Source organism: Arachis ipaensis, chromosome B6 (genome assembly GCF_059453495.1).
Source record: "Arachis ipaensis isolate K30076 ecotype BB chromosome B6, ASM5945349v1, whole genome shotgun sequence".
NCBI lineage: Eukaryota > Viridiplantae > Streptophyta > Magnoliopsida > Fabales > Fabaceae > Arachis > Arachis ipaensis.
Window position 1 is genome coordinate 18665525 of NC_142441.1, and position 27739 is coordinate 18693263.

Below are 27739 nucleotides of genomic sequence, written 5' to 3' on the forward strand. Positions count from 1 at the left end.
AAGCCACCATAAACTATGCATGCTTTCTTTTTTGGTTTAAGGACTAATCCACCACATATCTGAGCTCCATTTAAAGATTTGTCGCTGGCCAATTGGTTGTTGCATGCACAAGGCAGAATTCGAATCCTAAACACTTGCTTAAGCAAACGAATGAATCACTCAACCAACTCAAGTTAGTTCTATGCTTGCTTTCTGATTCTGTGAAAATGGTGGTATATCTGTTTTATTCAAAGTTATAACCAGCAATTAATCATTTTCGCTGGTAAATATTCTATTTATCTGATGTATTGATTAACTTCTCTGAAATGGAGGAATTGGGTTTCTCTAAACATTATTCTTGTCTTTCTTTTTTTTTAAATAACTGTCACTCTAGGATAATATTGATTTTTATTCAACCCTATTGACCAGTTTTTATTCAAAATAAATAAACTATATGTAAATATAAATTACAAATAGCTTTCGTAATCATTATTATTTATTAAGACGGGGAAAATTGAATATGTTGGCCAAAGAAGAAATGAAAGGCAACATCAAAATTGTTTTGACAAATTCAGCTGGAAAGATTACAGCCTAAGAATCAGAATCCAGGGAAACTTAATTCTCTATTTTGTTTCAGTCAATAAATCAAACATTTAATTCAGACTTTGCTAAAATGATACAGAACACTGAAAGTACAAAGACAAATGAATTTATAGGAACATCAAGCTCTGCATTTCTTGTTTCACAGACAACCCACATGCCAAAATCTTTCCAGGTAGATAGCAAAAAGGACACATCACTTCAGCCACTGAATTATACACCCCGTCGATACTCCAGTTGCTTTGTGTTCTCCAATAGAATCTGCTAAGCAGGACAGAGATAAGGAATTAAGCTAAAAAATTAATAGGCCATGATTTGATTCCTTTGAAGGTGATCACAAAATTGAGGTACAACACTTACTTCACGGATGTAATTTGCAACTGCTTTGCAACCTTCAGTTGCCAGTTGCATAACATTTTCCACAATGTCAATCGGTAGTTTAGAATCCATCTACAGCCAGCAACAAAAGAAAAAATACATATTGGGATAACAAAAAAAATGTCTGAAACTAACTTTACACTGACTATAAGAAATATGAAAAACAAAATGATGCAATGAAAATTAACCTGAAGAAGTGTCACTTTATCCAACTTTGGCAGAATTCCAACAGTTACATCAGGACCTCCAGCACTGTCTTCTACATAGTTCAAATCTGTCCATATTCATACAACAAGTTTCAATAATTACAAAGCCGCAAAGCTAAAACAAAAGTTGAGCAGTTTAAAAGAAAACACAAACTTGCATTTAGCCAATTGAAAAGTCAAGTAAAATAGGTGCATACCAAGCAAAGGGGTGCTATTAAGGTATCCAGCACTACATGAAGTTACAAGATCACACATGGGGATCCCAGCATCAGAAAGGGCCAAAGTTGCAGCATTGATACATGCAGATCTAGTTCCTACACAAGGAATATTGGGGAAAAGAGTTAGTTAATGGTCAATAATGAAGAGCTTCAAAGAAACTAAAGAATCATTTGTTAACAGAAGATAGATTATTAGAAGAGCACAAGATAAACAAATATTTATCATGAGGAAAAATGGTGATAACAAGATCCCATTATAAGGTTTTAACTTACCGCCATCTGCTTGGAGAACTTGGACATAAATATCTATCTGCAAATGATAAATATGAATCATACAAACAATAAATATACAATTTACATTAATGAAAAAGAGATTCCAGAAGCTGTGTATAATGGAACCTGGGAACGAGGCATTAAATGTGTCATTATGCATGCTTCCATAGTCTGTCGAATAACCATAGAAATTTCAGTTGATCTCCTGTAGCAAGAGAAAAAATTTGGCCATAAGAACCTGGCAATTTGGCCATAAGAACCAGTTTAACACAATCTAAAAGAAAAAATTGAAGTGTCATAAGATGTATATTGGTGGGGAATGGTATGTCCTAAGTTTCTCCTTCCTTTCCAAATTCTCTTCTGTACTGTCAACTCTTCTCAAACCGAGATATCTTAAAGACCCTTCACTTGGACACATCAGTGATTAGTTGCTCAAGTTGGCTACTTACATATCTCAGTGACTCCTTCGTTTGGTTGCTAAATTTAATTGTGGGACAAAGATTCTAGTGTTCTCCAAATTCAGCATTGCACTGTTCTAGTTCACACATTACATATTCTACTGCTACCGATTGAAATTAGAATGTTATGTACTGCTGACATATTGGTCAGTGTTCTGTTTCATAATATTAGCATTATTTGCATCATCCAATTCAGTCTTGAGCTACTATTTCAACAATTATAAATAACTAAAAACAGTGCCAAACAAAAAAGAACTAGGAATTAAATTTAAGCAAAAGCATATGAGAAAACCTGTCACCCTTTGGTTTCCTCTTGCGATCTCCAGTGCTGAAGTTAGCCATGCTGTACTCACATCGAATCTGCAGAGATGATGAGAAGCAGATAGATAGAGAGACAGCAATTAGGTATCCAGCAAAATACACTACCTAGACACAAAATGCATAATAACTTGATAAGAAAAAAAATGTTTTTCACCAGAGCCTGGTCACTCATTTGCTGGCTCCTATTTTGGACCTGAAAGGCATACAAGTTAATACAGCAATCATATCAGATAATGCTGAAATGCAAATTGAAAGGTTATTTACCTCTCTGGGGCCATATACAGCAGCAACCACTTTGGTATTACCCATCTCAAAAATAGCAGAACTGGTTCCAAAAACAAAAAACATGCATTAGCCAAACCCTAATTTGGAAATTAAGAGGTTTGAAGAGCACGAAAAGAATTACCCATCAGCTCTGGAAACAGCACCAATCTCGGCTCGAATTTGCCGCATCTCCATGGGGCGGCGACCATCCAAGCGAAGTCCTTCAGGGCTCACATACTCCATCTTCCTTCAATTTCCTTAATCAGGAGAAGAACCAAGTGGGTGGCAAGAGGTGGTGGCGCAGGAAGCTGAGCTGGTGCAGCTATTCTGAGCTGCTGGAGTAACACTGTAACCGGAATTAGAGAAGGGCAAATTAATCAAACCGGTCATCCAACTTGTTAAATGAACGATTCAACAGTTTAATAGTCCAAAAATCGTAGATGAATCACTTTAATTAAATATAAAATAAAAATTATTAAAAATACAGAATAAAATTTTAAATATTTAAATTTAATCATTTATATAATAATAAAATTTAAAATTTTACACTTTTATATAATAATTTATCTGTATTTCATAATTAAAATTTTACATTTATTTTAAATATCAGATTTCATAAATAAAAAAAAAAACAAAATGTACATAAATCATTGCGTCAATGCTAATTTTACGTTCAAATTCATAATTTTCTATCACCAAGAGTAACAATTAGTCAATTATGTTGTGTTTCGAATGGAGACAAAAACTGAGAGATAGAAACTATTGTATTTCATGTAAAATATACTAGATTAAATTATGTCTAATTATTATATTCCGTTTAAGATAAATATAAAGATTGAGAGGCAGATTTAGAATTTGAAAAATTAAATAAGCGAATTTTTAAAAATAAATATTATTAAAGTTTCAATATCAAAAATCCTATCAATTTCAGATTTCCGCTATCTAGAGTTACCAAAGAAATTAAAATTGTGTCCCATTAGCCGTTGCAGTCTCTAACCACAAACACAATCTTTAAGTCTTAGTCCCATATCAACTCTAAAAACAACCTCTGCCTTACAAACAAGTTTGTATCATAGTTATCAAAAACGAACCCGTAATTGATCCGGTCATACGACCGGATCACTGGGTCAACCAGTGGGTCACTAATTCACCCTGTTGACCCGGTCATAATTACATAAAAATAAAATTACCATCAAAAGTTAAAACTTAAAATACATTTCTTCACAAACATATTAATACCAATCAAGTATCAATTCTTAGACATAACTAATAATGCAAAAAGAGATAATAAACTAGTCACTTGGTACAAAATACTTTTTCAATTTAAATGAACAAGAGAGAACAAAAGATAACACAATCAGTAAATCAAATCCGAGGAATGATCTGAAAGTCGGCATCTATATCTTCATAGGACAAATTTAAAGCTTGACCAACATTTCCTTCATTTTGATTTGCATCTATATCTACGTTTGTGTATGTTTCACAAATCAATACCAAGAATAATTCATAATAATACAAACAGAACAATTTAACTAAACAATTTTATCCTGAGTTGCAAAAAACATGAACTTCATTTTCAACTACAATAATTTTCGGCAGCAAAAGATTTAGCTCAAAAGATAATTTACAGATTTACAGCAACAAAAAATATAGCTAAGTGATTATTTCAGCAAGACAACAATAGCTTCAATCTTCAGTGATGAAGATCAGTAACAAATTTAAATGATTTTTAGCAACAAAAAATTTAACGAAGTGATTATTCAGCAAGACATCAACAAACTCAACATTCAATCAGTAACAAATTCATTCAGCAATGAACAAATTTATGTTAAGTGACATGATATTCAGTAACAAATTTCAACAACACACTCAATTTTCAGCAACAAATTCAACTTTCAGCAACAAAATCAGAGTTGCAGTGATGAATTACGGCAACAAAATTGAAACTGAAAGAAAGGGGGAATTTGTTGGAACTCACCAAATCGGTTGCGCGAAGGAAGATGACGGCGAGGCTCGAAGCAAGAAGACAAACGAAGACCAGCCCACCAGGACCTGATGCCTCTGCTGCCGGCGACAAGGAACGCAGGGAAGGCGTGCGTCTGAGTGCGAGATGGTGACGAGACCGAGAGTGACGACGACCGGCCCCGGGACCTGCTGCTTCTGCCGCGGCGACGACAATCGCGGGGAAGGCGCGCTAGTTGGGTGCGAGACGGTGACGGGTGAGGAAGCTGGTTCCGTTGGGTTCTGCCGCCGGCGAAGCGAGCGCAGGAAGGCGGCGACTGCGCTTGAGACTGTGTGGACACAGAGCGAGACGAGTGGCCGAGTCCGAAACGGTAAGTGCCAGACCGAGATGAGGGGAGAGACGAGAGAGTGACGCGGTGAGGGTGAGGCCGTGAGTGAGGCCGTGGAGTGTCGAGAGAGAAGAGAGACGAGGCTGGGGGTGGGGGTTCCATTCAGAGCAGGGTTTCATTTAGGGGCACCTGAAACGACGTCGTTTCCAGGTAAAATATATAAAAAAAGTAAGAAACACAACCCGGTCTGGAAAATATAAAAAAAAAAAAAAAAGTAAGAAACACAACCCGGACCGGGTTGCATTAACTGGCCGGGTGAAACCGGTTTTTACCAGATCTCATACTTGTCCGATTCGATAAGTAATTCGACCTGACCAGATGACTCGGTGGTCGGGTTCTAGTGAACTGACCGAATCAAGTCAAATTTGATAACTATAGTTTGTGTCCATCTTCAAAATAAAAAATATGTTACTAATTATTAATCACAACTTCAGTAATTTACTAATTTTATTTTATTAAAGCACAACAATCAGCCATAAAAAACTCATATCCATCACAAAATTGGATTATTAGTTTTATATTATCAACAATGAACATATATTTTCAATTTAATTTAACATATAATTCTAATTTCATAAAAATAAAATATAAAAACTGGAGACGTTAGCCTCACACTTGAATTACAAACAACAATTAAGTGAACATAAATCAAAGATGAATATAGATTGTATTGGAAAAAAAATGCAACAAAATATAATAAGAACACCCTATTTTTCTTTTGAATCTCGGAACGTGACTCCTTGAGCATCAACTAATTTTCTTTTAACCTTATTCTCTCACTCCCCTTACAATATATATTCTAGGATTCTAACTAACTGTAAAGTCTCCTCACTCAGTATTCTCTACTCTATTCACTCTATTTTTCAATGTTCTGAAAATCGGACCGGATTGATCGGTCCAATTGATTCAACTGTGAACCGTTAGTTAAAATGGTTCGGTTTACTATGCAAAACTATTAATTTAATCGAATTTAAACCATGGAACCGATCAAAAAACGTTCGGTCAGACCGGATTGAGACTCGGCCGGTTCTCATCAAACAATGTGGTTTCACGTTAAACAAAACCAAAAAGAAGCACACGTGAAGCCACAACCAACCTTTTCTCCAATTCTTCCATCTCCTTCCTTCTCTCCAAAGAAACGGAAACCTTAGCCTCACCGCTGCAAGCCACAAGAAGTGAGCCACCACCGCTGTCCGTCGCAGTCAGGGGCACGTGTGAAGCACAGAAGCCTCTCCTCCCAACCCTAGAGCCCCTTCTCCGATTTTTTTATCTCCTTCTTTCTTCCCAAACAAAACAAAAACGGAAACCGTAGCCTCACTGTCGTCCGTCACAGTCAAGGGCTCCTCTCTTCGTTTCGTCGGCGTCCTCCAAAGAAGAACCCATGTTAGCTCTTAGTCTTCGTTCTCTACTGTCGACGTCATCTGCTCACAGTCATCCTTCGAAGGTCAATGCTCACTGCTCGAAATCTTCGTTCTCTTTTGTGTCGTCCGTCGTCTTGCTCGTCGCTTAGTATCCGTCTCCGTCGCGCTTCTGACCATTGGCTCAAAACCTTTAGAACAAAGGCAAAGGCTTCATTTTTTTTTAATTTTCGTTCTATATTCTTCATTCTTTACTCAAAACATTGTTTATTTTTGGATTTCACTAATGCTACTCAGATTGAAATTTGAATCTAGATGTATTATACTTTATTTTCTTGTTTTGGATTGAATCATTGAATGATTAGTTGATTTATTTTGCTGGTTAATCTTCATTAAAACTGTGCTGCTGTCTTTTGTTTTGGTGTTGTGACTCGATTGTGCTTAGATTGTGACTGTCTTAATGACTTAAAATTGTACTTAGATTGAATAATTAATTGATTATTGATTAGCTATGGTTGTTTTTGTAATCTCAAAAAAAATTTTGTGGGCCACTCTTCTTTTTCTTTTTTCCCTAACCCTAATCACACACAAACACTTTCTCTCAATCTTCAGTCCCTCACTAGCCGTCACCCTCCCCAAACCCCCCTTCCTCACTCACACACGGACACAAACTCACAACACACACAAGTCACATGAACAAAGAAGAGAAGAATGGAGGGAGAGCTGCGCTGCGAGAGAGAAGAGAGGATCACCACTATGTGTCCTGCTGCTGCCCTCCCCACCGAGCCGCCGAAGCCACACCTCGCTGCCAGTTGCCGCCATCATCAACAACGATGGAGGAGAGAGAAAGAGGCGAACACGAGGAGAGAGAGGGAAGCCTTTGTGTTGTTGTCGTCATGTTGGAGGGCTGGCTGTCGGAGGAGCTGCTGTGACGAGCTCACCGCCAGCTAAGGCCCATCGCCGTCCGTGGAGAGTCGTCGTCGTCTGGGTCGCTGCCGGAGGAAGAGAGCTTGCACAAGGGGTTGCTGGAGTGGCTCGCCGCTGCCGCAAGTGCCACCACACCTCTGGCCGCCAGAAAGTAACATTGAGGTCTCCGTTCTTCTGTCGTCGCCGCTGCCGGGGTTTCTGGTTAATGGGTATGGCAGTGTTGTTGTCGGAACCACCACCGGTGCTGCTGCTACTTGTTTCCCTTAAGTCCGAGTCGTTGTGGTTGCTGAGAAAGTGGGTTGGAGATGAGGTTGCGGCTGCCGAAGTTTCAGGTTGAGAGGAAAGGTTCCGTCGACACGTTTGGATTATAGTTTCAACAATCGAGAACTATCGCGAGCTCCATCTTGTCGCTACTCCAGTCCAAATTCTACGCTCATTCGTTCCATTCCACTTCAATCCTCCTTACCTTGAATTTGGCACTCTGGATTTGGTATCTTCGGTCCCTTGGGACCACGTTGTGAGTAGGCTTTACATTTATAATTATTTGACTGTGCATCTATAACTATTTTGACATATATCTATTATGATCTTTGAATTATATTCATTATATTTGCTTTGAACGATTTTAAATTGATTAAAATAATTAATTTATTAAAATTAAATAATTCATTTTTATGAAGTTTATACTTTCAGAATTATACATGAGACTATATATATTTTTGATGAAATTTTGCATTATCCCAAAATGTTTGATTTTACTTGAATATCTGTTTTTGAAGTATTTGTTAGTATTCACTTACTTTAAAAATTGTGAAATATATTTGAAATCTCTTATGATTGAGAAAGTATGATTGAAAAAGATTTCTGATGAGAAAGTATTATCTGATTTGAATTTATTCGATATCTTATAAATTTGAAAGATAAAATAATTTTTGTATTTGAAATTATATGTTTTGCATTGGTTTGGGAGACTCGTATTAGAAAATCGTAGTTAACGGCGGTTATAACGTTAACTTAGATGCATCTAACTCAGACTCCAGCTACCAGGGGTGTTGCTAGCCTAACGTGTAGGCCACACGTTAGATCTGTTATTCTGTTAGGACACACAAGAGAAAAGGGCTACCCATAGAGGTGGAGCCGCCCAAGTGTGGACTTTTGATTTGATTTCTGTATGAGAACTCCCTTATTGATTCGCTTATTATAATCAACTATTATTTTCTAATTAAAATTACTTTGATGATAAAGTTTGTTTAGTCTCATGTCGATTATAAATGTATTGTCTGGTCACTGAGTTGCAAAACTCACCCCGTTTTTCTAAAAATATTTTTCAGGAACAAATATTTGACTGTGTGAGACTTTCTATTCAAGAGTAACGGTCTACAATGAGTACCTATTCTTTGTCGAATTCCTAGAAGTATATGCTCCATATGTCACAGGCAGGATCCAACAATTTGTAATTATTTTATTTTTGAAAAAAAAAATATATAACTATTTATTTTAGAACTTGTAAAATATTTGTACTTGCTTATTGAACTTATATTTGACTATGTTAGGCTTGCTATAGGATTATTTTTCTGAGCGCCGGTCATGACTCATTTTGGGTCGTGACAGTTTTGCTGTGTTGTTGTTTTGTATTTTGTGATTTTTATATATAGTGATGTGTTGTTGTTTTGTGTTTTGTGACTTAGTTGTGTTTAAATTGAATGATTAATTGATTATTGATTAGGATGATTGTTCTGCTATGCTACTACTTTGTGTTGTGATTTTTATATAGGATGGTTGTTCTGCCATGCTGCTATATTTTAGGATATTTATACTAGTGCTAGGAAATATAAATTATGTTCTATAAGCATCCTTTTTTTTTGTGACTAGACAAGAAAGAAAAGAAAACAAAAGAAATAAAAGGGAGAGGAAGGTCTCCTAAAAACCAATAGCTAAGTCCCTTGTAAGTAAGACACGAAGCTCATCCCAAGACTCCAACAACTCAGTTTGAGGGATAATGTTCACTACTGCAAACTTTGCTATAGCATTCGCAACGTGGTTGGCTGATCTCTGAATTACCTTGACATCAGCTCTCCAATTCCAAATCAAAATATCATGAATTTTAGAAACCAAATCATGATCAGCACTTTGGATGTTAGTAAAACGGTCTTGGACTAGGAGAAAAACTTCCAAACAGTCTGTCTCATAAGAAACCTGCCTGTACCCTGCCTCCCAAGGCAAAAGTAATTCCCTCCAAATAGCAAAAAGTTCACAACGAAGAACTGTTCCTAGCGGCAGAACCCCAATACAACCACCTTGCCAGGCACCATCCAAGTTTCTAATAGTACAGCCAAAACCAACACAATCGCCATGGATACTAGCATCACTGTTAATCTTAAACATCCCCCCAAGGAGGAAGAGACCAAGATGAGCTCGAAAAAGATAAATGGACACCGTTAAGCTTAGTGAACAAAGACTTTAATTCCTTATCAGATGCTGAGATTAATGATAGCACTTTATTAAAAGGCCAAGAATTCATAGGATTGAAAACATCATTATTCCTGTCTCTCCAAATCCACCAAAGACCAGAAAAGAAAAGAGTAGCATTGACATTTTTCATTCAAATACCCACTGTTTAAAGGATGGACAGTGAACATCATTAAACTGTAAAGTTTGCCAAACTGCACTAGCTTTTGGACAATCACACAAACAATGAAGGATGGTTTCTGGAGCTAGAGAGTAATGTGGGCATAAATCAGAAGAAGAAAGCCCACGGTGATGTCTAAAAACAATAGTTGGAAGAGCATTATGGAGGCAAAGCCAAACAAAAAATTTAAATTTCTCAGGTACCTGGGTTCTCCAAAGCCAGAGCCACTCTTCAGTCTTCTCCCATCCATATTTGTGCTTGCAAAGCCATAAGTAACCACTACTAGAAGAGTAAATTTTTTAATTTGATGCATCCCATCTCCAACCTGCTATGTTCCCAGATTCCACATCAAGATTGTAAGAATTAATATTTAGAGACAAAACATCAGGTATAGTAATGTAAATTTCATTGAAATTCCAACAACTATCTCTCTAAAGATCACCAATAGCAAGGTCAGTATTTACGATGTGGACATATGGTAACTTATTTGCAACAGCACTTTCTCTTCTCCAAGAATCAAACCAAAAGGAACCATTTAGAGAACCAATACACCAAGAAAAACCCTTTTCAAAACTTGATAAGCCTTCACAATACTTGTCCAAACATAAGAAGCATTCTTATAGGAGGACAAGCCTCTGCTCTTGTATTTCATAGCAAGCATTTGAACCCAAAGTTTCTTTGGACACTTAAAAAACTGCCAGACAAGCTTGCCTAACAGTGCTATATTGGCATAAGCAGGGTCTCTAATCCCAAGCCCGCCAAACTTCTTTGGGGTGACCACTGTCCTCCAATTAACAAGACTCATATACCTTCTTTCAACATGGCCCTTCCAAAGAAATCAGCTCATTAGCAAAGATATCTTATTAGTGACATTGATAGGAAAGAACGAAACCTGCATTTGGTAAACTGGTAAAGAGGCCATTACTGAATTAATCAAACAGAGCTGTCCGGCCCTATTCAAGAGATGCCCCTTCCAATTAGCAAGCCAACTCCTTATTTTATCCACGACACTATTAAAGGAAGCTCTGGACACCCTGGAGTGATTAAGATTGACGCCGAGATACTTTCCAAGATCCTGGGTGAATCTAATAGCAGAAACTCCGGTGAACATCTCTTTCCTTTGATTAGAAACATTCTTGGAACAAAGAGCTTTTGATTTATCTAAGTTCATTCTCATCCCGGAAGCTTTGCAAAATAAGTTGAGAGAATTCATAACAACTTGGACTTGGGATTTTCTGACTTTGTAGAAAAGTAGCAGATCATCAACAAACATAAGATGGGAGACCCTAGGTCCCCCTTTAGAAATAGCCACAGAATCCCATATACCCATATCAACCTGATTAGCAATATAGCAAGCTAAACGTTCCATATAAATAACAAACAAATAAGGGGACATAGGATCTCCTTGCTGAAGACCCCAGTTAGGGACAAACTTATGTAACCTGCTGCCATTCCAAAGAATTGAAAGAGAAAAAGCTTAGACACAGGACATGATAAGTTTGATAGTAGCAGTGGGGAAACCAAAACCCCTAAGGGAATGTTCAAGAAACCTCTAGTCAACCCTATCATAAGCCTTCTCTAAATTAATTTTAAAGGCCAACGTTCCTTTGCGTGATTTTGTTTTCTTCATGAAAGGGAGAATCTCCTTAGCAATGATAATGTTCTCTGGTGCGCTCCTGCCTTGGATAAAACCGCCTTGAAGAGGTCCAATGATATTTGTCAAAAAAGGTCAGAGCCGGTTCACCAAAACCTTGGTGATAATCTTATACACCATATTATACAGACTAATCGGCCTGAAATCTTTCATGTAATTAGGCACCTCCACTTTGGGAATAAGCACTATGAGAGTTTCCATAAATGAAGGTCAATGTAACCACTTGTGAAAGCATTGTGAACAAGCCTCTAGATATCCAAACCAAGAATCTCCTGATACTCTTTAAAGAAAAAAGCTTGAAAGCCATCCAGGCCTGGAGCCTTGAAGGAATTCATAACAAAAATAGCTTTTTTTACCTCAGCTAGCGTTACTGGTGCAGTGAGATTCTGACAAGCTTCATCACTTAAAGAGGGTAAGCAAATATCTCCAAGACAATCCAAATCCACTTCCTCTATTGAAGAGCATCTTGATCCATAGATCAAGTACCAACGTTTAAAAATAACCCATTAATCTTATTATGTTTCCTACGATTCAGAGATTGGAGGTGAAAAAATTTTGTATTCCTGTATCCAAAACGCACCCACTGTTCTTGGAACTTTTGAAACCAAAAATTTCTTCTTGTAAAAGAATGCAATTATACTCATCTATAAGCTCTTTTTCTTTGTTTCTAAGAGAAATGGAATCAACCAAGTCAAGCCTCTTCTAGATGGATTCAATTTGCTTCTTTAGCTTTCTTTTTTTCATAAAAATATTACCAAAAATTTTGGAATTAAAATCCAAAGAACCTTATTGCACCTTGTGAAGATTTTCAGCTACACACCAAGACCCACGCCTCCAATTTTGCTGCACAACCTGTCTATATGTTGGGTGAGTAGCCCAAGCAGCTTGGAACCTAAAGGGACGAGCACCTTTGAGTTGAGGAGCACCTTCACATCTCACTAAGATTGGGCAGTGGTCTGAATAAAGTCTACTGAGAATTTTTGCATAAGCTTCTGGAAAGAATGAAAGCCAAGAACTATTAATAAGAGTTTTGTCCAACTTCTTTGCTATGTCTCTATAATTTTGGATTCTTCTATACCAGGTGAAGCTCCTACCAATCATACGAAGGTCAAGTAAGCCACAGTCTTCTAGGACAAAGGCAAAGATCTCAGCCCTTTGAACAGAAAAGGAGCCTCCTCTGACCTCATCTTCTCTCAGAATTTCATTAAAATCCCTAAGCACAAGCCACAGACCATCAAAAGAAGAACCCAAAGATAAAAGATATTCCCATAATAAGACTCTACTATTAAAATGGGGACTATCATACACCGCATTGCATCTCCAATTCATATTGCCATGGCAAAATTCAAAAGTGAGACATTGATCAAAATTACTAATATGCCTACAAGGAATATTTGGAATAAAAGAGAAACCAAATACCTCTTTTATGACCTATAGCCTCCACTACACCAATAGAATAAAATTCCAGCCTCTCCCAAAATACTTTAAGACTTTGAAAAGGTAAATGAGTTTCCACAATAATGAAAAAGGTAGGATGATATTTTCTCACCAGCTCCTTGCAATGAACCCGTGCCAATTTGTTAGAGGCACCTCTAATATTCCAAACTATTATATTAAGACTATCCATAAACAGTAACATCAAAGAAAAATAAAGAATAGGGGTTCTAATTCTCAGCCTTCGCCCCAATCTGGCCATCTCTTTGTTCCACCTCAGTTTGCTTCTCGCCATTCTTAGGCCCCTCATGAACTCAGTCATTGTCCACTGGGGATGCTTGGAGGGACGCCGATCTTGATCTTTTTCTACCAGTTTCGAAGAGAGAAGTATACATTCGAGGAGTTGCGCCCTTCTTCAGGTTTTGTTCTGTGATTTTTAGTGCAGAAGATTCTTCAAGTTTGCCTTTCTTAGCAATATCATCTTTGGGTGTATGTTGTTGTTTGTTTTGGCCCAAATTCACTAAGCCCTTCAAGATAACTCCTTTCTTAGCTTTGTGGGCCTTGCTGGAAGATGGCCCATATAAAGCTCCACCCTTTTTTAAACCCACTTTAGCCTTTCCTTTTTTTAATCACCTTAGCCCACCCCTCCTCTTCATCACTTGTTGCCAAATTAACGTGATTTGCATGAGAAATTGTCTCCAAAGAATCCGGACCTTCCCTATTCTTTTGCTCCTTACCATTATTATTTCCGAATTAAAAAACTTGCCATTTTTTATCAACTACTACATTCCTCATCTCTGGCAATTTTTCGGCTTCCGGCGACTCCTTTCCTTCCACACCCTCATCAATGTAAGAAGAAGCACTCTTGCACTCCCTTGCTACATGACCATAGCATGAACATGTCCCACAAATAAGATGGAGACTCTTGTATTCTACCTTATATTCATAGTCATCAACAATTATTTTCTTTATCACCGCTATACCGAGGTCGATCTGGACACATGCACGTGCAAAATTGCCTCTCTATATCGATTTTGTAGCTAAGTCAACTTTTTTGGCTTCCCTACTGTCACTGCTATGCGCATCATTGCCTCCTCTTGGTAGTACCTTATGGGAAGTCCAGAGATGCAAAACCAGACCATGGTGGATCCAAAAGAGGCCTCACAAGGTCTGAAATCATAGGACCAAGGTTTTACAGCTACCTAAAACCTCGCAATCAGCCAAGGACCACCTAAGAGAACTCTCTCCCTATCTTCGAAGAGATCATACTTAACCATGAAATATTCAAACCCAACATCTAACAATTCAAAATCACCTTTGAGGTGCCATACGACCTTCAGCCTGTGGAGAAATGCTGTGTAACTGAAATACTTTCCTAACACCTTAATAACCACTGCATCCATATATGGTTCAATCAAAGAAGATCTAGCTTTTTTCCGAAAAAGTTACACGTGGTGGTGTGGAGTCTCTCTACTTTTCAGTCACTGCAGCCATGCTATCTCCAGAAAGAGATTCTACCCATGTGAAAGCCTTAGTCGTCTTAGCGCCCACCACTTTATCTCTAAAGGACACCTTTAAAGGTTTAACCGTCTCTCCCAAATTAATTTCCTCCTTGTCCCCAGATACAAATCTCCCCGCACTCTTCCCCTTATCTTTGCCACTGGCATTGCCAGCTTCCTCACTATGTTTCTCCCTCGAACTCTCTCCCCCGCTCTCTCCTCCGCTCATTGAAAGTATTGAAAGATTTGTTCACTCATACTACAAGCACCCTTTTATTTGGGTCTTAAGAGTGTGTAGCTTCACAAATTATATTGCATTATAACTGTCTTAATTCTCATATTAATTTATTTGTCTTAGTTTAAGGTGAATACACGAGTTTTTAAATAGTGATATGTTAAAAAATTTTGCTTTTGATTTACTATCTTATTTTTCCATATAAATTATGAGTATCATGTCATTATGCAATAATAATTTAATCTTAGTCATCAAATGATATAGATAATGCCATTAAAGTTTGAATAATATTTTGATGTTTGTATTTTTTAGGGTGTTTATTTATAATTTTAAAATTATTTATTATGAAACGGTTTTGTTAGTTAAACTACGGTTGAACCAGTTAGACTAGTAAACCAGTAAATCAGTAACTAGAGCGGTTCAATTATCGGTCCGGTTTTTAGAACCTTGCTATTTTTTCATATAGTAGTTCCTCACCTAAAATGGGGCTTTCGTCGTCCTCCTACTAGTTAGGCTTGGTTCTTCAGTTGCTTCTGGTATTAGTTGGTCTTGATAACTTAGTTCCGGATCGGGTTGATCAGTTGCATCAATTATTCCCTCATTGACAACAACCTTGTCCTCAAGGTTGAGTTTAAGGAATATATTTAGTAACTCCTCCCAATCAATCAAAATAGTTTTGTCCTGAGGTAATCTCTCCTAATCTACCAACACTTGCGCAACTCTTCCCCCATCCCGTATTACTGTGCGTCGTGCCAGGATTGCTGTCAGTGCCGACTGAGACGATGTTGGCATTGCCGCGAGAATAGGCACATCCGTTGGCTACTCACCATGGAACTCCTTCAGCATCGAGACATGAAAAACGGGGTGAATAGCGTTATCCACTAGAAGCTCGAGCCGATACACTGCTTTACCCACCCTGCTCTATATGTGATAGGACCTGAAGTATCTCCTTCCAAGCTTCGGGGTGCTCCCTTTGAAAAAGTAAAACCTGCTGGTAAGGCTTCATTTTGAGCAACACCCAATCTCCTTTCTTGTATTCTTTATCCCTCCTATGCTTGTCTGCTTGATTTTTATTGTTGTGCGTGCCTGATGCAGATAAAAACCGAGCTCATCATTCGGAATCTCTCAAATTCGTAGAAAAGAATCGACTTCCAGCACAAGGGAGGCTCCCGATGTGTACCCCAGGGGAAGGTTTATGGGAAATTCGTGTAAGACTTTGTGTGAAATCATTTGGATAGTAGAGTGATATGAGCTATTGTAGCAAAACTCTGTCCAAAGTAGGAATGATGCCCATTGGTGTGGCTGAGAGTGAGACAAGGCACAAAGGTATTGTTCAAGTGAGCGGTTGGTGACTTTGGTTTGGCCGTTGCTTTGGGGATGATAGGCAATGCTAGAATATTGACACCTAACCAAAAAAATACGCACAGTATAAAAATTTTGATACGTACAATAAAATTTGGTGTGTAACAGAAAATTTTTTTAAGAATTATGTCCAAAACATTAACACGTAACCAACAAAATACATACCACACAAAAATTTTGGTGAAATTTTGTAAGAACCATAATTAACGCATCCAACTAATAAAATATATTCACAACCAAAAATTTATGTGCTATGTTTAAAAACGATATTTATAGAGAAACAAAAAAAAAAACAGGCAGAACTTGCCTTATTTAACATTCATTAATTGTCGCGATAAAATTTCAATTTAAAAATTTCTATGCTATTCCAATAAAATTTTTGTTATGTGCAAGATTTTTTGTGCTATGTGAAAGAATTTATGTACTACATCAATAAATTTTTGTTCTTTCTAATAAAAAATTATATGCTGAGAAAGCACGGAGAAAAAAAAAATGATAACGTATGCACACTATTTTTTTTGGATTTGTATCAATTTCATTGGACTTGACTATAAAAATATTTATACGCGTAACATCACTCTAGACATAAATATAAGAGTTAAATATGTAAATTAATTAATGTATGAAGTTATATTAAGTACATGCTAACTTTACAAAATTTTATTTTAGGTACTTTTAAAAATATTTTTATCTTTTAAAAACTATACGGGAACTTTTTATTTATTAAAATACAAAATAAAAAATTTATACCGTTTAAAAAAACAAATATCACTTTAAAAAATTTTATCAAATTAAGTCAAAGTATTAAGGGCTAGTTTGGAAAGCATTAAAAATAATTTTTTTTAAACTTTTGACTTATGAAAAGTAGTAGTATTAACGTTTGGTACAATTTTCAAAATCAAATTGCAGCTTTCTAAGAAACTATTTCAGAGCTTATAAAAAAGTTAAAAAAATAATTTTTCTCATAATACTATTATTTTTTTATCATATTTCTATAAAATAAACACTTTTAGAACTAAAAACTCAAACACAAAATAAATTTATTTATAAATTATTTTTAATATAACTATTTAATATTTAAACTATTTTTTAAAAAAAATTAATTAAACTATTTATTCAAACTGAGCCTAAAAACTAAAACGCAAATATATAAGTTTTTTTTTTGTCAAAGATAAATTAAAGTGCTTGTTTTTAAGAAAAAACACACTGTTCTCCAAAAAACTTTATAAAATTCACTCGCCTCAAAACTAGATTTTAAAAAAAATCCTAAAATCAAGAATGCATCTATCTAAGCGCTATTTTTATTTCATTCAAACTCTAAAGGGTTATGTTACATGTACACCAAAATCAATCATTAAAATTAGTCACTAGTATAAAATATATGTTAAAATATAAATACATATTGAAAATAAATTAAACCACATATATATTTATATACAAATACATTAATGACTAATTTTAGTGGCTAATTTTGATGTACAAATAATATTTCTCTACTCTAAAATATTGCATTAATGAATAATAGAAGATATTATAGATTCAAAATTTCCTATAATACATACATCGAAATTCATATTTCCTACAAGGTATGCTTGATAGTTGATACGACTAGTGAATCATCATAATAGCATGAAAAGGTCATTCCATTTTTAATTTCAAAGTGCCTTGGTGGCCAAGCTTTATTGTACTATATTAAAACTTTTACTTGATAGCCAAGTTTTGACTTTCAAAATATCTTCCTTGTAGGAGAGATTGTATTCCCAGACTTTTTTTCCATTTTACAAAAAATTCTCGTTATGTATTCTCTAAAAAAAATAGAGAAAACAATTTATATTTAATTTTGTTATACAAAATCCTAATTACTCTAATTTTGTTCATACTCTAGTCAACAGTCATATATAATCATTAGTTCATTACCAAGAAAAAGAAAACGAAAAACTAGTTTTCTAGTCTAGTTATTTCGAAATAAGTATAACAGAAAAACAAACAAGAATAATAATTAAATAAATCTTAGTCATGCTTTAAATGATATAAATAGATAAAAAAAATTAGGAGTTCTAACTAATCCTCGTGATTATTCTCTCAACTTCTAAATAAAAAAAATTGAATTTTATATTTTGTATGTTTTTTAAAAAATAACACACATATTTAAATCTTTTATTTTTAAATATTAAAAAATAATTAGAAGAATGAATTACGGGTTTAAATTATTCTTCTACACAAAATTACTCTCAAACAAATCAACATGCATAATTAATGTTCATTCAATCTTAATAAATGCACATTTATTTTGAAATATAACATTTTTTTGGAGTAATATTTTGAGAGAGAAAAAAAAGTGTTAATTTTTTTTAATATCGATGAAAGATGTGTTATGTGTGTTATACTGTATTATCTCACTTCACGTGAGTTTTATTTTGTTATAGATTTTTTTTTGCTTTTCGAAAAACACAAAACGACATCAACGTTTTGTTTAAAGAAATTGTTTTCATTTAGAAATATTTTTTTAAAAATTTAACAATACTAAACGGCATTGTTATTTTATTTTTTAATTTTAATTATTAAAATAGAAAATGGCATTTTGGTTTTTATTTTTTTAAATTATGAAAATACAAAAAGGGGTCGCTGTTTTGTTATTTTAACAAATTTTTTAAAAATTAAAATTATAGCACTCCTATAATTTAGTACAACCCCACATAATGGATCATTTTGGGGATAATATCCTTCTAATCTAATATTTAAAAAAAAAATTCTATAATTTGCAGCTTCCATGCATTTAAATGAGTACGCAAATTCAAATATCAAGGAGAAGACTTTTTGTTGGTAAAATTGAATGACACATTACTCAACCAAAATACATGCCATGAATGTGTTTTTTCTTTTATAAGTGAAAATACATATAGGTTTTACATGTTTATCACCAGTTGGTTTTCATGTTCCGTTTCCAAAAATATTTAACTATTTAAAAAACTTAGTCCAATTTGGATAACTAACTTAATTAAACTCTTTTTGATAAAATAACTTAAACAATAAATGGCTCTATTAAAAGTAACTTATAAATAAGTTATTTTGTGTTTGAATTTTTAACTCTAAAAGTGCTTATTTTATAGAAATGTAATGAAATGTAGAAGTATTATGAGAGAAGTCATTTTTTTAACTTCTCTATAAGCTCCAAAATAGCTTCTTAGAAAGTTGCAATTTGATTTTGAAAATTGCACCAGACATTAATACTACTACTAAAAAAAGCTACTTCTAAAGTTTCCCAAACGGACCCTTATGTTTGGATATTTAAGGCAGAAACTCATCTGCAGTCGATTTCATATGAAGTTGTTTTTGGATGGATGACACGTATTATCATTTGGTTTAAAAAAAATCGATTTATTTTATATAAATAATTTAATTAAAAAACCAATTGATATAGCTATGATTTTAGATTTTTCACCGTATTTTATTTTAAAAATAATTGACTAATTTAAATTAAGAAATTATAGTTAATTATTTATTATATAATTTTTTAACTAAAATTATAATTAAAAATAATTAAAAAATAAAATTATTTAATATATTAGTCCAGCTCAATGTTAATTAGGTTTTTTTTCTATTATAAAATATAAAAAAATTTAATTCTAAAAAAAATCATGTTATTTTTTAGAATTTAATTTTTTTATTATGTTTTCATAAAGTTTGCACAAAATTTATCTATCATATTGACTAAACTTATTTATTTACGTAAATTTTGTTTATGGACTCAGTAAACTTGTTTATGTTTTAATACAATTTGAATGGTATTAGTACATTTTTATTTTTTAATTAATTTAAAATTTGAATAGATATAATTTAAATTAATAATTTATAAAATTATATGTATTCGTATTCTTGTACTCATATGAATAATTATATTTATTTGATTTAAAAAAATATAACGGTTAATTTTTTTATTTAAATACATTCATATTATTTTTAAATTAAAAGAATATACTTATTTAAAATAATATGAGTACGTTTATTTAAATTTAAAAAATTTTAAAATAATAAGAGTAGATTTATTTAAAATATTAAAATTTAAAATTTTAAATAAATCTACTTATATTAATTTTAAATTTTATTTAAAATAATACAAATATGTTTATTTAAATTAAAAAAATTAAAATAATAAGAGTACATTTATTTAAAAAATTTTAATTTAAAAATAATATAAGTATATTTATTTGTTAGTTAAAAATTAACTACGATTTTTTATAAATCAAATAAATATAATTAATTATATAAGTACAATAATACGAATACATACAATTTTATAAATTATTAATTTAAATTTTAGTTAAAAAAATTATATAATAAACAATTAATTACAATTTTTTAATTTAAATTAATCAATTTATTTTTAAAATAAAATACGATAACAAATTTAACATTATAACTATATCAATTGATTTTTTAATTAAATCATTTGTATAAAATAAATCAATTTATTTTAAACCAAATAGTAACACGTATCATTCATCCATCTTACTCACTTTAAATTTCAAAATTACAGAATGAGCACATCAAGTAACCTTAAAGAGTTTTGAAGGCACTAAAATAAAAATAAGAAAATATAATAATTTGTAGAACAAAGAGACATGTGTTATAATAAAAAATTAAAATTGAAACGGTTTTTTTCCTAAATGGGGCGAGTCGTATGGTTGTGACTTGTCACTCACCCTGGCCTTGGAATCTACGACTTCTTCGTCTTTTTATATGTTAAAATAAGAAGAATAATAGAAAATAAAAGGAAAATAAACAATTGGAGAAAGAATAAAAAGAATCATAATGAATAAAATCATGGCCATAATTAGTTATTAAGGATTAGCAAATACTAATACAAGTATAAAAGATTAAAATCTCATTGATTTTTTTCCAATGCAAAGATATTTCTCTCTTCTTCTTTCTCCCTCTCACTCTCTGCTCGATGTGCAGAAAAACTGTGATATGCAAAGTTCGCGAACCCGGTGTTGGTGATACTCTCAATGCAGAAACAACACCCAAGGTTGTTCGTGTTTCAGTAATGGATCCGGAGATTACTGATTCTTCGAGTGACGAGGAGGAATATCAACAGTATCAAGGACGAAGCAAAGTGAAACACATTGTAAACGAGATAAGAATTTTGTATCCGCCATCTCACAACACCACCAAGGTGCAAAGATCTAAACAGCAACAACAACAGAACAAGGGTAAAAAGGTGGTTGTGGCTGCCATGAAAGCTGCTTCTTCTTCTCAAGAGGGTAGGAAGCTACGCGGGGTTAGGCAAAGGCCATGGGGGAGATGGGCTGCAGAGATCCGAGACCCTGTGAAGCGTACGAGGTTGTGGTTAGGAACCTACGACACTGCCGAAGAAGCCGCCATGGTTTATGACAGAGAAGCCATTCGCCTTCGAGGTTCTCATGCTCAAACTAATTTTCTCAAGCCTCCTAAGGAGGAAGAATATGAACAAGTTTTTGATACCAACAATATGAAGAACATGCCTTCTCCTACTTCTCCCACTTCTGTTCTTCTATTTCAGTCTGATGGATCTGGAAGTAAGGTTTTAGGAGAGGATCAAAGCGAGTTCAGAGATGAATCTCCTTCTTCTTATTTTCAGGATGCATTGTTTTTAGATTCACCTTCTCTTGATTTTTGTTTATCGGATTTTGAGACTCCTCCCCCAATATTTCTTGATGAAACTTGTCTACCCCATTTTATTTTTAGTGACAGCAATTTCAGTGATGCTACCATTGAGCAGTCTATTGAATTATGTAACTTGGATGTAGATGATTACTTTTGCAGTCACACGCCAAATTAAGATGATCAATAGGAAGCTTTTTATGTTTAGAAACCGGAATATATAGTGGATTAGTGAGGGAGTGGTGTTTTGGACTTTTATTCCTTTTTTTTCTATGTTTTTTTAGGCTAGCTGATGAGTGATGGGACATGTAATTAGAGATGGAGCATGTGTGAATTTATCCTAAGTTTTGATCTTTTTCATATTTGTTTTGTAAGGATGTTATTAATTATTATTAGTATTATTATTATGCTAATTCTAGTGATTTTTTGATGCTATATATGAACTTTAATTTGCAGTTTTTTTGTTGGCTTTCTTCAATCTATTGCTTGATATAAGATGTATTTGATTAGATTTGGAAACTTAATATATATACAATATTATTTTGTTTCTCTGTAACTCATAATGAAGTGTTTGATGGGTTGTTGGGATATTTTTTTTCTCTGGTCATTGACAGAGAGAATGAAAGTGTATGGAATATGCACTACTAAGATTAAAGTTGTGGGTGTTTTACTATTCACGTCTCACTATTCATGTTTCAATGGTTGGCCACATTAGACATCTTACATCCACACATGCAGCATCATCTTAGTTCCCAATCACCATAATTTTGGAGGTAAGACCCTCTTGGTTGTACACCATTTTTTTTTTCTGTTCTATTATGTCTCCAATAGTAAATATATGGCATTTTCAATGACAATTATAAGGTCAAGTGGGTTTATGATTGGGCACTAGGCATAAAGAATATACATGTATAAATAGCACTTTTACATGCACAACATATATATGCTGTGTTTACATGGCCAACAGAGATTGTGTGTACTAAGAATGAATCATTTGGGGGACCCATATGTATTCAGGAATAGACCTAGGAGGCTAGGACTCTACACTCTAGGAGTCGGTTATTGATTATTATAATTCCTTATTAAAAAAAAATAAGCTTTTACTAGTACTTTTAATTTGTACATTTTTAATTGAGGAATATTAAGAAGTCAATAAATTTTATAATTTATAGTCACTAATTAGTTATTATTAATATTTTTAATGATGTAAAATTTTATTCAATAGTATAAAATTATTCATTTTTTTTACTAATTAAATACTGACTAAATTTTAATAAAAATCCTGACTCTTACACTTTCTCTTTTTAATAAATATCCTAAACAAACTTGTTAACAAGATACAAATTTTAAATGCACCATGCAACATAACATACTGACTTATGACTGTAGATTATTAAGTAAATATCTCAATCTGCTTGATTCTGTTCTCTCTCCATCGAGCCTTACAAACCATAAAATTTTTTAATTGAGTATGAAAAATCTATGTTATTTGAGTTATTATTTATTGGCTACTGTAATTAATTATTTAATTAACATAAACAGTAAAAATATATTGTTAACAAATATCTTAAAAACTCTTTAAAAATATAATATATATTCAAATTGATATCTAAGAAATTTTGCGTCAAATATTTTAATCCTCAAACAAATTTTATTACGTTAAGATATATAAGCTCTTTCATCAAATTTTTGATAATCTATTTGTCCAAATAAAAATAACCGCTCTGATTAAAGTAGAGAATTATATATATTATTTTTATAAAATTTAATAATTTTAATATAAAAATTTTTGGAATAAAATTGTCCGACACAAAATTTTTTAAAAACTTATTTAAGTATATGATTTTAAAAATATCATAAACATGAAACTTGAGTAAAATTTATAATTTTTTTTGTAAATTTTCAAAGCATTGATAATGTATTAAAAGAATAAAAGAATTTTATTCAAAAATACTAATCACACACCAAAAATTATTTATTATGTATTTATATATAAATATATATTTATTTAACTTATTTTTAATTATATTTTAACATATATATTTTATATGGTTGTTTCTTATTTAAACTTTTTTAACCAATGTTTATATGAAACTTGTTAGCTAATTGGAATGGGAAAAGTAGGTATGGTATGTTGGTAACTGTAACCGGAGGTTTCTAGAGGGTAGCTACTTTGAATCTTAAAATCAGAAGAGAACAAGTGTAGAAGTGTATTTTTTTTGGTGACTAGTGTAGAAGTGTATTTGAATTAACATGGATGTTATTTATGGTTTTTGTTATATAAAAAATAGATAAAATAGGTTTGTTATATATCTAATTATTTTTTAAAACTAATAAAATTAAAAATAAAAAAGTAGTAAGTTATTCAATTTATATTGTTAGAATATAATTAGGATCAATTAGCATTATTTAACATATTTGAATATTTATTATAGGATATTACGTCTTTATTATTTCGATTCTCTTAATACCTATAAATACCTTTCTATATTGTATTATTACAGACAACTTGAATATACTTAATATTAATATACAAATCCTTTCTTCAGTTTAGTCTCTTGTTTCTAACATGGTATCAGAGTCATAATATCCTCCTTGAAGATGATAGGTTGTTTTCCTTGCGGTAAAATTACGGTAGTTTTTGCACTTTTTTTTCTATGCAATTTTTTCTTACCATTTGTCACTCATTTGATACTTTTTTCACCTCACTGACTAGCCTGTTTTCTCTGTCTTGTATTTTTCCTGAGTCGAATGATCAAATACCATTGTCATCCACTGCTTACCTATTCTCATGAAAAAATCATATAGTTTTCGCTCTCTTTCGACAGTTTCGTCTGCGTTTTCTCGTGGCACTTCCGTCTGCCTTCTTTCGCGACAGTTCCGTCTGCGTTTTGTCTGTGTTTCTTTGAGGCAGTTCCATCTCTGTTTCCTCGTGGCAGTTCCGCGCTTCCTTCAGACAAGCGGTAGTTCCATCTATGCTTCCTTCCGGCAGTTCTATCTGCGCTTCCTTACGGCAGTTCCGTCTACGCTTTCTTCTGACAGTTCCGTCTGCACCCGTTTTATCAGATTATGCAGTTTTTTTCTCTTTATTTCATTGTTTTAAATAAGTTTTTGATGGGATGTTAGAATATAATTAGGATCAATTAGCATTATTTAGTATATTTGAATATTTATTATAGGATATTACGTCTTTATTATTTCGATTCTCTTAACACCTATAAATACCCTTCTATATTGTATTATTATAGACAACTTGAATACACTCAATAATATACAAATTCTTTTTCCAGTTTAGTCTCTTGTTTCTAACGCATATGTTGAGATTTCTTTTACAAAATTTAAATTAATATCTCTATAATATGTCTTAGTTCACAATATTTATATTTTAAATATTTTATATATATACAACATTTATATACTTATATGTATGATAAGGTAGGTTCTATGAAATGATTTTGTTACGACTCCAGAACCTATCTATAAGCCTCATAATTTTCATTAAACTACCCAACATTAAACCAAATAGAAAAAGAAAAGGCCAAATCTTCATGTTCATTATTTGCAAACAAAAAGAAATTTAATCAAATTTCATTATATAAATTAATTGGGAGGGAGAGATATCTAAAGAGTAGCTACTTTTGGATCTCAAAATTAGAAGAGAATGAATGAATGAGTGTTAGCCATTAGAGGGAAATTGAAACCCCAGCACCCATCTATAATATCTAGGGGTGTTCGCAGTGCGGTTTGAATCGATTTTGAGTAAAAAATTTATCCGATCCGAACATTATGTTTATTTGCAGTGCGGTTTGGATTGGATTGGATTTGCGGTTTTGTAAATTAAAAAAATTAAATATATATAACAAATCTCAACATCACATTTCAAATAATCAACAATGACATAGCAAGTCTTACAATATCATAAAAAACCAACGATAACATAACAATAGAAATAAAATGATAGGTTAGTTAAAATAAATAAATAAATCACATTTTGAACATAAAACATCTATTAAATAATAATAATACATGAAAAATATAAAAATGTATAACAAATTGAATATGTTATAAGTATAATTGTAAACATAATAATAAAATAATAATATTATAACACATTGTGCGGTTTGAATTAGATTGGATCAGTTGTGAAAAGTATATCCGAAATCCGATTCGATCAATCGGTTTGCAAAAAATAAGATCCAATCAAATCCGAATTAGTACGGTTTTAATCATTTTTTGGTTTGGATTAGATTGAATGAACGGTTTAATTTAGATCGGTTTAAATTTGAACACCTCTAATAATATCTACCTCTTTTTCCTCCATCCTCTAAGTCTCTAACCATAGAATTATAAATCTTTTAAATTTTCAAAATAATGATAATAAAATTTAATGTGTATATGTTGTTAGTAAAAAAAATTATTTAAACACATAAATTTAATTAAATAATCATATAAAATTTTAAATTTTTTGATAATATATACTAAAATCAATGATCAGAATAGAATGTATATTGAAATATAAAATATATATTTTAAAATACACATAATAACTCATTTTTATGTACAAATAATATTTTTGTATATTTATTTAAAGATGTAAAATATTTTAAACCTTTTTAATCAATGTTCATATAAGATACTCTTTTACTAATTCCCACAATAAAAATAAGTATATATCTTGGGAAAGGGAGATTTTTCTAGTAGCTACTGTAGACTGTAGAGTTTGAATCTTAAAATGAAAAGAGAATGTAGAGTTTGAATCTTAAAATGAAGAGAGAATGAATGAAATTTAAGTAGTTTTTGTAGTGGAATTGAAACACTAGCCTCTTTCTATAATATGATTAATATCTACCTCTCTGGCATCTGTCCTCTGCCCATTGAGATTATTGGTTTATTATTTTTTTGTTTAGTCAACATTTTAGAAGCAAATGGTGGGAAGTGTGAAGATGTTGCAGACTACTTTTTTTTGACATGTCTAATGCATGTGTACATGTGAAGGAATGAGATTCAAAGCAACTTGCATGGTCCTCCTATGCTGATAAGGTGTTTCAAACCAAATTGATATCCATGCTATACTATGCAAATGCAACACTGCCATTGGTCCATTTCTGATCACCTTTTGCTATGGGGTTTTGGAATTTTTGCCCTTACCTTTCACTTTCTATCCTTTTTTTTTTTTTACTTTTTTTTTTTTTTGGAGTAAAGGACTAAAGGTTGAGTCGAGTACTCCTACTGTAAGTTAATTTAAATTTGAGTTTAGAATAATGATGTATTAATAATTAATTTATAGAAAAAAATTAATTTATTTTCCCAAGGAAATGAATCTATGTATATTACAATATTTGTAATTTCAAAGATAAAAGTGAAGAAGTTCAATCTTAACCTCCACATAAAGAAAATCAAAGAGAAGAGGTCACCACATTCCATTTTAGAAAAGCTGCAAAAAATAGCAGAAGAGCTACAATCAGTTGACTTTTGTCGGGCCAACTCCTTTCTGCAATCCATCTGCATTTGGAAACACACCCCAAAGCTATCTACTCACTGCTACTATTACTAATTAACACACAAAAAAAGTTTTTTAATAAAAAAGAAAAAAGTAAAATTTAATATTTATTATTTTTGAATTCTAGTTTAATTTTTATACATATAAGATAATTATTTGTTGTGTTATTATTTTTCTTTAAATTTTTTTAATTATATTACGTATATATTAAAATTAGTTATTAGTCTAAAATATATATTAAAATATAAAATATACATTAAAATTAAATAAATATATAATCATTAATTTTAATATATAAATAATATTTTTTTTAGTGCAACCATTTAAGTTGGCTCTTTATATATATGGTAAATAATTTGATGGTAGAAATTTACAAAAAATAATCTTCTAAAAAGAATTTTCAATTGAGACAATAAAATGAAATTTCTAACCTTTTAATATTTTTTTTCT

The 27739-nt window shown here is 32.5% G+C and overlaps 3 protein-coding genes across 3 annotated transcripts; 2 read left to right on the forward strand and 1 right to left on the reverse strand.

The window, feature by feature from the left end:
* Window positions 1–457: 457 nt before the first annotated feature.
* Window positions 458–5196, reverse strand: LOC107645723 (exosome complex component RRP41 homolog). The gene is made up of 11 exons (XM_016349808.3): window positions 4676–5196; window positions 2840–3043; window positions 2698–2758; window positions 2588–2626; window positions 2405–2472; window positions 1781–1859; window positions 1655–1691; window positions 1361–1477; window positions 1146–1231; window positions 940–1029; window positions 458–840 (listed from the first exon to the last, which is right to left on the reverse strand). Exons 2-11 carry the CDS (start codon window positions 2938–2940, stop codon window positions 793–795), a joined length of 726 nt encoding a protein of 241 aa, XP_016205294.1. The 5' UTR covers window positions 2941–3043; window positions 4676–5196; the 3' UTR covers window positions 458–792.
* Window positions 5197–7117: 1921 nt separating this feature from the next.
* On the forward strand, window positions 7118–7670 carry LOC148554771 (uncharacterized). Its single transcript, XM_088490487.1, has 2 exons — window positions 7118–7353; window positions 7388–7670. Exons 1-2 carry the CDS (start codon window positions 7118–7120, stop codon window positions 7668–7670), a joined length of 519 nt encoding a protein of 172 aa, XP_088346613.1.
* Window positions 7671–21053: 13383 nt separating this feature from the next.
* On the forward strand, window positions 21054–22202 carry LOC107645722 (ethylene-responsive transcription factor CRF4-like). Its single transcript, XM_016349807.3, has one exon. It carries the CDS (start codon window positions 21098–21100, stop codon window positions 21965–21967), a length of 870 nt encoding a protein of 289 aa, XP_016205293.1. The 5' UTR covers window positions 21054–21097; the 3' UTR covers window positions 21968–22202.
* Window positions 22203–27739: the final 5537 nt, after the last annotated feature.

Coding starts and splice junctions, on each gene's coding strand:
- LOC107645723 (XM_016349808.3), bottom strand. CDS start 2,940: ATGGAGTATGTGAGCCCTGAAGGACTTCGCTTGGATGGTCGCCGCCCC. Junction 1,860..2,404: donor AGGAAACCAAAGGGTGACAG/GTTTTCTCATAT, acceptor CTCTTGCTACAG/GAGATCAACTGAAATTTCTA. Junction 1,478..1,654: donor AGTTCTCCAAGCAGATGGCG/GTAAGTTAAAAC, acceptor TTCCTTGTGTAG/GAACTAGATCTGCATGTATC.
- LOC148554771 (XM_088490487.1), top strand. CDS start 7,118: ATGGAGGGAGAGCTGCGCTGCGAGAGAGAAGAGAGGATCACCACTATG. Junction 7,354..7,387: donor TGTGACGAGCTCACCGCCAG/CTAAGGCCCATC, acceptor GAGAGTCGTCGT/CGTCTGGGTCGCTGCCGGAG.
- LOC107645722 (XM_016349807.3), top strand. CDS start 21,098: ATGTGCAGAAAAACTGTGATATGCAAAGTTCGCGAACCCGGTGTTGGT.